Raw genomic sequence first — 12327 nt, 5'->3', positions numbered from 1 at the left:
GATTTGAGCTCAACTTTACAGATTGATACTCAGAAAAGCGCATTCTTCTATCAAAATTTATGCCAAATTCCTTTCCTTTCATTTTTAACTTTTGACTTAAGCTTTCACAGTTAAGTCATCAACGGTCCATACTCCAAATGTTTTACAGATATCAGAAAACTTGGCTTTATTTCGTCTCTGTGAGCCAGGTGATTGGTTATGGCTCCACAACTTTTTCCTCAAGAACTTCTTGTTTCAAACCCCAGTGCTGCAGCAGGGCACGGCACAGTGCATCTGCCCAATCAATACAACCCTTTATTTTCCTTTCCTGCCTAAGCGAGTGCCAGATACACCAAATAATCTCATGGCAGCGATGCAGATGGCTCCACACTGAAGCAGGGGCACTGAGACAAAAGAAAGTGCTTCCTCTCTCTGTGTAGGAGCCCAGGCTGAAGAACCAGCTGCAGCCAGTGCTATGAGCCCCTTCTGTCCTTGAGCAAAACTTGGGCTGTGCTGCGTGTTGTGGGAAACGAATCGATTTCCCTGGCTCCTGTGGGCGAGGTTCTAGAAACTTTGGTAATTTGTAAGATCTTAAGTCCATTTAAGAACATTTCTTTGTGTGACATCAGCATTTGGAAACATGAGGGTCCTAACTGAATTTGTACCAGTGGAATTTGTACTGGAAGTAATACGTATTTCACCATTTAGGTAAGGATGCTGTGAAGTCTGTGTTATGACTTGCATCATCTTAGTGTTAAAACAAAATCCTACAAACACTTTTTTCATTTGCCCTCATGGTATTTGTTTTCTCGGATCTTAAATTCAGGTACCCATGAAGTTAATCGTGACACATTGAATGGGGATTTTTTTGTGTATTCCTGAAGTATTGGTGTCATGGTTTGAGAAATTCTTAAACTGAAGTATTTTTGTAATATACCCACAATGTTCACTGTAAGCACACATGAAATCATGCATCCTTTCCCTAATACTCTTTCTTCAATATGTCTCATTAGCTTAATATTCAGGGAATGGCTAGAGTTGTTTCATTTGCCCTTAAATTTCTTTTGGCCACTCTTCTACAACTCTTGTAACGTGTTTTTCAGGCTGCATGAATTAGGGGTGTTAAGGCAGACTCATAATTAACTTTTTTGACATGACTAGCATATAATTCAGTGCTGACCTTCATTTTGGTGTTATGGATCGAAATGCAATACAATGTATGCCTCTCTGTGTGGACGTAACCCCAAAGGAAGTTTTATGTGAGTAAGAATATTTCCTTCTCGCTCAGTCTGGGGTAGGTGTCACACTTCTGCTTGATGTTTTCCCTGACCTTAATGTGGTTATTCAGCTGGTTTGTCTCAAGTAGTGACCAAAACATTGGTGGTTTTGATGTAGCTGTAATTGCTGTCTTTCTGAAGATCTTTCAGACTTGCTTTCATTCCTTTGACAGGTCTAGAAATCAAAACTGTTTCAAACACAGTATTGAAACAGTGGAAAATATTTTCTTAAACATTGATTTTTTTAGTTTGAATATCTGTTTTTAAGCCTTATTTACCTTAAATGAGCATGTCTTGGTAAGCGCGCTGCATTGAATGGGAATAGCGTACTGCAGCAAGTAAGGCAGAAGTAGCGGTGTTGCACTGTGTTTTTAACACAGGTTATTATGCTGCAGGTTTGCTGATAACTAGTGATGTGTGAGGAACCCCGCACTCATACGGGGCAAGTGGAGAGCCGCAGGGGCAGTGGTGCAGGGGGATCATCACTCCGTGTTGTCCTGTATAAGCTCATTGTAGTGGTGGGGGTGTAGGGAAGCATGTAGCTGCACTTCCCTTTTAACACACTGTCCAGGCCAGCTTCTGTCACAGTCCTTGTGTGGCACTTTGTGATACACATTTTATTTTTCAGTATTTGACAGTACAGCCTTAACTAAGCTCTGTCAGAAGCATCATGTGGGCAACTTCATGGTGTACCCGGCAGCGTTGCATGTGACTTCCCATCACTGTCCAATGGCTTTCAGGGGTAGGTGCTGCTGGCATCATCACAAGCTGAGTAGAGCGTGGTGTACAAGATGGTAACTGCGGCTGCTGGCTGAGGGTGGAGAAGAGCCTGTGAAAGGGGGTCTGTGAAACACAACAGGAGCTAACAAATGCTGTTCCCCTGTGCAGAAGCTCATAGCGAAGTATTGTCTGGGTTAATAATGACTGAGCATAAACCAGATGTGCCTCCCTCAGTACGACATTCCGGAAAGGTCAAGTACAATCAACATAAAATGTAGAAAGTTATGTTTTTAAAGGTGAAAATAATTCACAACTTTTAAACAGTTCAGGTGTTTTAAATCCTTAAAAATGTTTCTTACAAAAATTGTATCAACTACAACCTGGGAATATAACTCTTCTTTGATAGATTTGATAGTTTAAAGTGAAATACTGACTTTTCTGGCCTTGATGCCAGATCCAGTGCATAGGTTTGCAGGGTGGTAATTTTCTCTGAATTTCAGTGGAAAGGTTGCTAAAATTGTAATATTTAAAGAAATTTCAAAAAATCTCCATTTCTGTTTGCAGGTCCGATTTGCCTGTAGCAGCATGTATACATATCCTGTGTTGGGGATTTAGCTTTTTTTGTATCACTTTGAAGTAAGGTGAAGTTTCAGGTAAATGTAAGTCAACAGATGTTTTCCCGGTGGCTGAAGATGTAAATCTTGCTGCAGTGATTCTTAGTGATATGCCGACAGTTTTTGATTGTACCTTGTACAATCAAGGCGAGTTTGGCAAACAACGTGCAAGTTGGTTTTATTTTACGAGTCACCAGGCCCTAAATGCAAAGAGTTCCTTACAGAAATGCTTAAAAGAAAAAAGGAAGGATACTTTGACCCATGTCTGCAAACCCAATGTCAGTAGCATGCAGGCTCGTGGTGGTGATGTCTTGGGGTGTAGCTAAGAGCCTGAGTCACCACTGTCCCATGGATGCTGTTTGGGAGCTCTGCATGTGGCAGGTAAGGGAATTCCCACAGGTCAGAACAACACGGGGCTTTTGATCTTCCTATTAAGTAAATGAGCTGTGTGAGATTATTTTTCAGATAAAACATTAATAGAAATTGTCACATATATTTTCCCCACTATATATCATGATGTAAATGTCTTTTTAGATTAACACTTTCTAAATGCCAGGCCTTAAACTGTACAAGAGTTAAGAAGTATATAAATGGCTGTTGCTGAGCAACAAGAGAGAAAATATGCTCCATGCCCCAAAAATGCTACTGCCTTTAAGAAAATTGGTAATTTTTGGTTTGATTATTTTGCAAAGTTAATGATGCCATTTCCTTCGGGCCCTAAGAAGAATTGTGATGGGTTCTGCAGCAGCCTGCTTGTCTTGGGCATGTTCTAATGTCCAATCCTCCCTGGTTACTTGGGATTTTTATGAAAGGATAGTAAGGTCTTGTCTGTCTTTACAGACTGCACCCTCAGCAGCAGTTTGCTGGTATAAATGCAGTCCTTCCTTGAGACTGCCTGTGTATCACAGGACAGAGAGAAATTTTAGTGACTTCAGCAGTGGAAGAAATGGGACCTCCTCTCACCTTGTGTGTGAATGATCAGGATCTCTTTGTAGGGGATCCAGGTTGGTCAAGTTAAGACTTGTGTTTGACGTGTTACTCACCTGGCCATGCATCTGCTTATGGGGTTAATATAAAAGCTAAATTCCTGAAGCAAAACCCATTTGCTGTTTCAAGTGTTTCTAGCCTCAGTATTATCATCCATGGTGGTGGTGCTGTGAACAAGTATAGGGGAGAAGATAAAAGCTGGAAGGAAATTATTATAATAGCATCAAATTATGTTTTCAGAGCAATGCCATCCAAGGCAATCACACAGCTCAGAAATCCTATTCTAATAAGTTTGCATTTTGCACAGATAAGTTCAACACTTCTGCACTGTGAACATGTACAACTTTGTGCTCTGTTTTGTTGTTATGCCTTGCTAGCACAGACACTTTTCTTTTTCCAGCCTAATAATGCATCCTGCTCTCTCCAGGTGGCCGTTGTTAGTTAGCAACAGGCTCACAATGAATGACTTGGTCCAATTTGGCTTTGACTTTCACTAGCTGTTACTGTTCCACCAACTCCTTCAGCTGCTGCTGCCAGAACTGATGGTATCTCTGATGCAGACATCACCGAGCTGGCTTATTCCTGCTCAAACCTGAGGTCATTCTAGAAAGAGAGAGGGGTAGTGTCTCTGATAAGGTTTTCATGGTTAACACCTAAAAGACACTAGGTTTTGAGGCTGTCTGTAAATAAATAAGTAGATGATTGCGGCTAAAGTGAATACTCATACAAGTTCACTTGCATGGGTAGATCTTGCTGAGAAACTGGGGACAGCTTTTCATGAGTTGAAATTTTCTTTTTAGGATGTAGATAATTTCATAAACTTTCAGCTCTAATGAGGAGAGCTGCTAAGCTTGGAAGATAGCTGTATCTCCTTCTGCAGTATCTGTGATTGTGCAATGGAAGTCGAAAACTGTTTGACTGCTGAAGCAACGGCTGAGCAGCCTGCATTGCTAATTCTGTTCTGTCAGCAATGTCAATTACTACTTCAAGAGGTTAATATCTCAGAAGAGAGGCTTTGTGAGTCATATGATCTTATTTGGTAGATAATTCTTATAGTCTGCTGATTTCTTCATGTGATCTGAAATGAGAAATCATGAGGTATGAGAGAATACTGCAATTTCCAATTATATTTTCTTATTATGTAAAACTGTAGTAATACAACCCGCTTTCTGACCCACTAGTAAAAAATGGAAACTTCTCCCACTATTTTTTTCTGTGGTGAACTCTTTTAAAGAGTCACTAATAGTGTAGATACCACTAAGCCATTGCCTTTCAGCAGCCCTACTTGATCTTCCTTGAATAATTCCATACGTTGTATGATTTTGCAGGTGGTGGGGATTTTTTATGTTAGCCTGCTGAGGCTGGAAGAGAGTCAGGGCAAGAAACTGTGTTTTGAAATAGTCCTGTCAATATGCATTTAATTATTTGTTTTCCTTCTGAATTCAGGCATATTTATGTGCCTTACATTTTCATTCTAAAATATCATTCACTGCCTTACCTCGAGTAAATCATACTGTTATATCCCCTGTCAGCAGTTTTATTCTGGTGGTTCAAAATTTGCATTGTACTATCACAAAGAATAATACACTTATTGATCATAATCAGGAGCAGTTTCACTGAGGTTCATTTGATTCTTGCTGTAAATTTTTATAGTCATTTCAGTGCTAGAATTTTAGAATCTATTGTCATTTCTAGGTTAGAATTTCCTTGCCTTTTTAGAGGGCTGATTTGTAAATCGGTGTCTCTAGAAGTTTATCATATTTTAGTCTTATTTTAATGTAGTCGTAAACTTGATTTTATGTACTAGTAAATAAAGAGGAATGAATGGAAGAGAGTAAGCTATTTCCCAGGAGAGAGGCCCTCAGTCCTGTTTGCACCAGTGGTGGTGCTTTGATTTCTGCTGTAGGGTTGGATCCCACTAAAGGCTAGCCAGCAATGAGATTTTAACATCAACCGATTATATAAAAGACTGAAAATCTGATGTTGCAAATCATTCTGGTAAATTAATGAGGTGAGAATGTTGTGAAATGATTCAGTTCTTATAACGAGGAACATCTCTCTTTCCTCCCACCTCTTCTTTTTACCAGGTGTTTTCTTTGGCAGGGATTTAAGGCTAGGCAATGAAAAGCTACAGCTTAGTGCTCATAGGATGACTTCAGTATCTGTGGGGTTATGTCATGTGGAAGGTTCAGCTGTCTGTAGTAAACTGGGTTAGAACCCAGTTTCTATGGTGATCTGTTTTCTGCTTTCTCTTTCCCTTCTCTAGACAGCAGAAAATGTACAGTTTCAGCTGAATAAATTAAAGGTGCCTATTTCATGCTGGCATAGATCATGCAGTTAGAAACTGCTACGCAGCATTTGCTGCCTGAAGTTAACAGTATTTGTGTCTTTGAAGGCTGCTGCCTTTTTTCTATCGGGAAACTTCCCTTTGTGTAGCCTAGAGGAAACCAGCCTGCTAACCTGTTTTGCCAGACAGTATTTAAATGCTTTCCTCTCTCAGATTACATTTACTTTGCTTTTCCTTAATTCTTGTAATGAGTGGGAAACAAGTAAGTTTGAAGTTTTATGGGGAATCCTTTGTTAAAAAAACAAGTGGAAAGGAAAGAAGACGTTGCTCCTGACAGCACTACTTGGCTTTAATAGTGCATCCCTATGGTCACGTCCTGGTTAATTTGGAATTATGCTGTAGTTTCTGTAGGTTTGTACTTGCGTTGGCACATACATGTATTAGCACACACCTTCATTTTAACCTGAACGAGGTTTTTAAGCCTGTGAGTTGTGGCTACAGCAGAGCTGAAAATGAACAAATAATCCAAGTGCCCAAGTCATGGCTTCTGCCACTCATTTCCCAGCTGCTCCGTTGTCTTTCTGTTGGCCTCCATTGCTGTTATATACAGTGCTCTGTCAATGGAAAGAGCACATACAGAAGAATTGTTTGGGGGATCTTTACTTTTTCAGATAATTCATCAATATTCTTGTCTTTTGGGGAGAGGGATGAGGGTATGTAAATAATAAAAAGGAATACTGCACTTTTGTACTGAAAACAATAGCAAATACATATGAAAATAATAAAGGTCAGTGAGGGAAAAAAACCCCAACACAACCACATTTACTACAAAGAGCAGTTTCTTGTCTTTGTGTACAGTGGATTCTTAGGGCTGGTATGAACATGCAGTGAAGATGAAGAGAGACTAGGTGTGGGAGCACAGCATACTCTGTAGTGGGAACAGTGAAAGTGAATTTTTAATTCTTTATTTCATTACTTTTCTCCTTTCACTCAGTAGAGAGAATTGGTTTACATCCATGTCATATGCTTTTCAGGAGTTAGGAGCTTTCTAGACAAAGGTAGTGGCAGTGCTTTAAGCTGCAGAGTGTTAAGGGTAAAAGCTATGGATTTAGGCTGCTGTAAATTACTCACGTGCTCTGTTCTTGAGAAACATCCTGGGTATGGGAAGCAAATTGCTTTGTTGAGTTTGAAGGCTGAGCCTTCCTGGCAGCTTCCAGCCAGGCAGGGTGTGTATCCCTCCCCTAGACCGGGGGCCAGAGCTCCTCGGGTCTCATTGTCCAACCCGCTGTCTTTGCTGAACACACTTTATCATTTCCTGTGCTGCAAGAAGGCAGCAATGTGAAGTTTGGTCTTTCAAAAGATCCCTAGTACAAACAAGAAGTTTGCCATTTTAAGCAGAGGGAAAACTGGGTTAATAAGAGGGGGGAAAAAAGCACTTCAACATTCTTCGAGGCAGATGCTATACAAAGATAAGTTGTGTAAGATTAGGTGGTGAAGCTGTGTGACCACATGCAGTTTTCTCTGCCATCAAGTGTTTGCTTTGTCAAATACTTAACAGTTATTTCGAAATAACTTAGTAGATTGAGAATATTTTGCAATATGGCTGCACCTCTAAAGCCAAAAGCTGTTTTGTTTGCAAAGGTGATGGGTGTGGGATGATCTCAGTGCTCTCTAGGCATTGCAAGAACATCAGTTCAGAAGCTTTAATATATTAAAAATGTCATAGCCTTTTCCTTGTGTTACTCAAGAGCTGCTTTCGTATGTACTTATTTGCATGTATATGCAACTGTACAAGTAACTAGATGGTTTCCATATGCCTTTAATTGATTCTGGAATATGACATAACCATTATGTCTTTACCCATTTAAAAATACTTTCTGGTTTTGGAAACAGGCCATATGTTTTCTGGTTTACTTTTATGAATAAAGTTTGGGTGAAAATAGGCATTAACTGGAGTGCTGGTTTGTTGGGGTTTTTTTTCTATTATTTGGAGGCCTTTTCAACCAAATCTTCTCAGTTTTTTTCTGTTGGCATTTTGGAGATATCCGTTTTAAACTTGCCCTATTTGCAGCTACAAAGGAAAGAGCTTTTAATACTTGAGATCGGATAGCTTTGCCTGAATTAACACAGATGTGCCAAAGTGTTCTCTTGGGGGGGGGGGAAAAGGCAGAAATAGCTAGATAATGTTATGCTGCAAATGCATTTAGAACCTACTCAGAAGAGTTACTCCAAGCAATTTTTTTTTTTATAGCCAAGTATTTGATCTCTCTAAAATCACAGATATTTTTTCTTCTTTGTAGATTTTCAGCATTGAATGTGTATCTTGTAACATTATTCTGCATGGGAAATGTCTTTTTCTGCTAGGGAATAAAATTAAGCTTGTATGGCCTTTTATCAAGAGAACAACTTGCCTCAGATGTTCAGATGCAAGGGTTTGGCTGTTAAACATGCATGTAAAAAAAGAAAAACGTGGTTCTGGTGTCATGTGTATTGATGATTTAACTATATTGCAACAAGAAGTCACTGATCTTTTGCTGTTGTTACTGTGTTGCAGTATGCCAGGGTTTGGATCCCTGATCCAGAGGAGGTCTGGAAGTCAGCAGAACTTCTCAAAGACTATAAACCTGGAGATAAAGTCCTCCAGCTTCGACTTGAAGAAGGCAAGGTAGGTTTATGTTTGTAAGGTGACTGTTTTGTTCTTGACCGGACACTGATACATCTAATGCAGGAAGCTGCGTTATGTCAAAATATATTCATATTTATGTATGTGCAATTATTCTTAGCCACCAACTTCCAGTGGTATTATTTTTGGTGTGATAAATTATACTGTTTAGTTGGAAAAATCCATTTTGCAATATTTTTAAAATAAAATTAAAAAATGGTTGCTTTTATCCAACTCCCCATTATGTTCAGTTGCATCATCTTTTTCTGCTTGCGCTGTTAAACCTATAACCCTAGTTTGATATTCCAGTGAGAACAGTGTTGCTAGGAGAACAGTGTTGCAGAGAAAGAACTGTGACTTGTAAGTTGAGCAAAAGATTAATAAAGATAAAAAAGGGGAGGGGAAAGGATTAAGGGCATTACAAAAATGATGCTCTATACAGTGTGCAGAAGTGGCGATGAGTCTGCGAAAAGCTCCTTTTAGTAAAGGCCTGTTCAATTTTTTTCATGCTACTTAAATGGTTATTTAATTTTAATGATGGTGGTTCCTCAGGTCTTCTAATGGAAAATAAAGATCTACTGCAGTTGGTGAAATACTTCTAATTTCTTCTTTTTTCTTACGAGTGGGCAGCTTAGATCCTACTTTCATGTAGAGGCCTACGTAGCAATGATGTAAAAAGAGCAGACTATATATATATATAGAATAGCTTCTAAATAAAATATCTTACTTGAATGAATTTCAGTCTTTGACTCAAATTTCTTATATGACAGTATGAGTACAACCTTTTTAATCTGATGAGATGAATTTTCCCTCCACATATTCCGGCTGTGTGGTGATGCTGCACGCTTACATGTAGTAGAATGGGGATGTTTGCCAGTTAAGTCGCATTATGTGGGGACAAGGTAATAGCAAGTAAATAAAGTGATTTTAGATCTAGAGACAGATGCAATTAAAATAGCTATATTAGAGATTGATTTGTATCTGCAAAAACTGTAAGTAGCATTTTTTCCAGTCTGTGTGTTCCTCATGATGTTCTGCCATACTTTCATGTTGTATTAGTGTAGGAAGCTGGCTGATGGGAATCTGCTTTCTCTGTTTCTCTCAAGAGGAAAATGATATGGAAAAACTGGTTAGATTTATGATATATTTTATGTAATAAAAAAAAAAATTGGCAGCAAAAGAAAGGGGTTTGCTTAAGTAATAGCCTAAAAAGATGATGTCTCTTTATGGTTGCATGTTGTAGAAAACCCTTTTGGGAAATCTTAACATTTTTGGAGAAAGAACTGCAAACTGAAATCACCAGATAATTTAAATCTTGAATTGTTTTTTTGTAATTTGGGCATCTTTTGCTGGGAAGAATGGCTGGAGGGACTGAATGAGGAAACCTAAACACCAGCTCTTTTAATACATGTTTTTGTTTGATTTTCAGGACCTAGAATATTGCCTAGATCAGAAGACAAAGGAACTCCCGCCCTTGCGAAACCCTGACATACTTGTTGGTGAAAATGACCTCACAGCACTCAGTTATCTCCATGAACCTGCGGTTTTACATAACCTCAAAGTTCGATTCATAGACTCTAAACTAATCTATACCTATTGTGGCAAGTACAGTCTTTTCATACCATAATCTTTACAGAGAATGCCCTAGATGGGAAAAGGGGATGTTGATTATTGATATGTTTGCCTTTAAGTTAAAGTAATTTAATGACAGGTCATGTTGTGCTGACATAGGGAATTCTTATAAATTCCCTACGTTTGTGGTTGTTAAGTGCTTCAAGTAGACTTGACAGTATTAAGGTTCAGAGAAGAACCTTAGTGTTCCCCATAGGCTTGCTTCGATAGGCATGGGCTGGAAGAGGGCTTCACACGGTGCAGATGCAGGAGGTGAGCCTTGCTGTTTGGTGGGTTTATTGCCCAGCTATGATTGCCTACCTCTGCACTGAGCTCCTCCATCTCTGTATAGACAATACCAGTTTATTTTCCTTTTCATGTTTTCCAATCAGTGCAACTATAGGAGTGAATTTGCATTTCACTCCTGTGCATGAGCCAGTGCTTGTCCGATCGCAGTTAGGAACAATGTTGGTTTTAAAAATAACATTTAACTACAAGAGGTTACCTGAAGTTGTAATTGCATGTGATATTTTCAGATGGTCAGAAAGAAGAAGTTACTTTAATGATCATTTCATCATAAGTGCAAAATTGCAGCTGTCCGTTTTAAAGCAGCATTGTGAGATAGTTTAGGCGCAAAATTTAGATTTCATGCTTCTGGACTTTTTTCTCTGTGTGCCTGTTTCTTTTAAATCTCGGTGTTTAGTCAAAACATTGCTAACTTTTAATATTACCTTTCAATATACATAAACTTTGTAAATTTTTCAAATATTTCTCTAGTTTATCTGTTGTACTTTGGACATTGCACAAGTGCATAAGAAACAGTTTAAATCATTAGTGGATTTTTTACATTGAGTTAAACAAAACATAATACAATGATGTGCTTGCTAGTAACCAGATATTGAAAATTTCCTTCTTGTCTGATTGAGGCAAAGACACATTTCTCCAGTACATGTAGTCAAATTATCATTTCATATCCATTGTAGCCCAGTTTATGCCAGGAGAAAATGTGCCCCATGATTTCTTTTTTTAATATACAATTTAACTTTGTCTCTAATCAGACTTTTGTAGGACAGTCCCAGTTCTTGGTATTACAAACCAGAGTACACTGAGCCTTCTTGATGTTACCATGTATTATTAGACTTGCTGTTTATAATTTCATTTGTTTTGCAAACTATTGAGTAGGGAAGTCATTGCAAGGTGGCCCTTGGCGAATATCAGCTAATCATGGCTGCAGGTAGCTGAAGCAGGAATTTGCAGCTGAAGGCCTTGTCCTGTCCTGCTCTACCTATGGTGATGTGTATGGAGAGCTAAGGCAACCACCGCATTAAACATGCTGTGATGGGCAGACTGTAGGCATTAATGTCCTGCCACGTTTTGCTCACTCTGGCTATTCCTAGTCTGCGGATGCTCAGCAAACTGTATCTATTCCCAGTCCTGCTTTTAAGTGTCCAGACTGTGGAGGACTGAATCAGACTTTGCCACCCTCTGCTTGCAGCCAGCCTTCATTCCTGTAGGAGTGGGAGATGATTCATACCCATGTCTCATCCCATCATGCAGTCAGAGCATGGCTAAAGGCACAGAATAATTTAGATTGCAAGAGACCTCTGGAAATCTGCAGTGAAGCTCCCTACTTAAAACAGGTCTGACCAGATCAGGTTGCTCAGGTCTTGGGCCAGTCAAAGTATCTGAGATTTGAGTATCTTCAGTGATGGAGGTACCACAGCCTTTCTGGGCAACCCCTTTGGAGGGTACATGTTCTGGTCCCAGCACTGGGAAACCTCCTCAGTTCCCCCAGTTTAGGCATTGTCTGTGTTTCACTCCCTGGTACCCCCACCCAAAGCTCTTGATGGGGAAACATTTTGTGAAAGGGCCTTGCACAACTGGAGTCTCATGGCCTGAGGTTGTAAGGGTTTCAGTCTGAATTTCGTGGTCCTGTGCCTACTGATACCACTGTACCCCTCCTGTAAGGCAGCCTACCCAGTTCATGTTTCAGCTGCTTGCAAACACACTCTGTGTTTAGCATCATTTAAGAGGCTCTCAAAAGGGATGTGCTAGTTCTGTTTTGCCGTGTTTGGGAAAGCATGTTGTTTTCATGTTTTCCCTAGTGCGGCTTCAGTTGTGGGTTTGGCTGGTTTTACAGTTTCTCATAGGGCTGAAAGGCCGTTAGCTCTTCATGGATGGGTCTGCCAA

General features: G+C 39.5%; 1 protein-coding gene across 7 annotated transcripts in view; it reads left to right on the top strand.

Annotated features, from left to right (window-relative positions):
- The window catches only part of MYO5A (myosin VA), a 101121-nt gene that overhangs the window by 10820 nt on the left and 77974 nt on the right, over positions 1 to 12327 (top strand). For all 7 annotated transcript variants that reach the window (XM_030497454.2, XM_030497461.1, XM_030497457.1 and 4 more), the window contains exons 2-3: positions 8419 to 8529; positions 9956 to 10127. In XM_030497454.2, the coding sequence (XP_030353314.1) occupies positions 8419 to 8529; positions 9956 to 10127 (283 nt within the window). The remainder of the gene's footprint in view (positions 1 to 8418; positions 8530 to 9955; positions 10128 to 12327) is intronic.

Source organism: Strigops habroptila, chromosome 9 (genome assembly GCF_004027225.2).
Source record: "Strigops habroptila isolate Jane chromosome 9, bStrHab1.2.pri, whole genome shotgun sequence".
Taxonomy (NCBI): Eukaryota; Metazoa; Chordata; class Aves; order Psittaciformes; family Psittacidae; genus Strigops; species Strigops habroptila.
The sequence above is the reverse complement of the archived record's forward strand: the minus strand, read 5'-3'. Positions and strand labels throughout refer to the sequence as shown.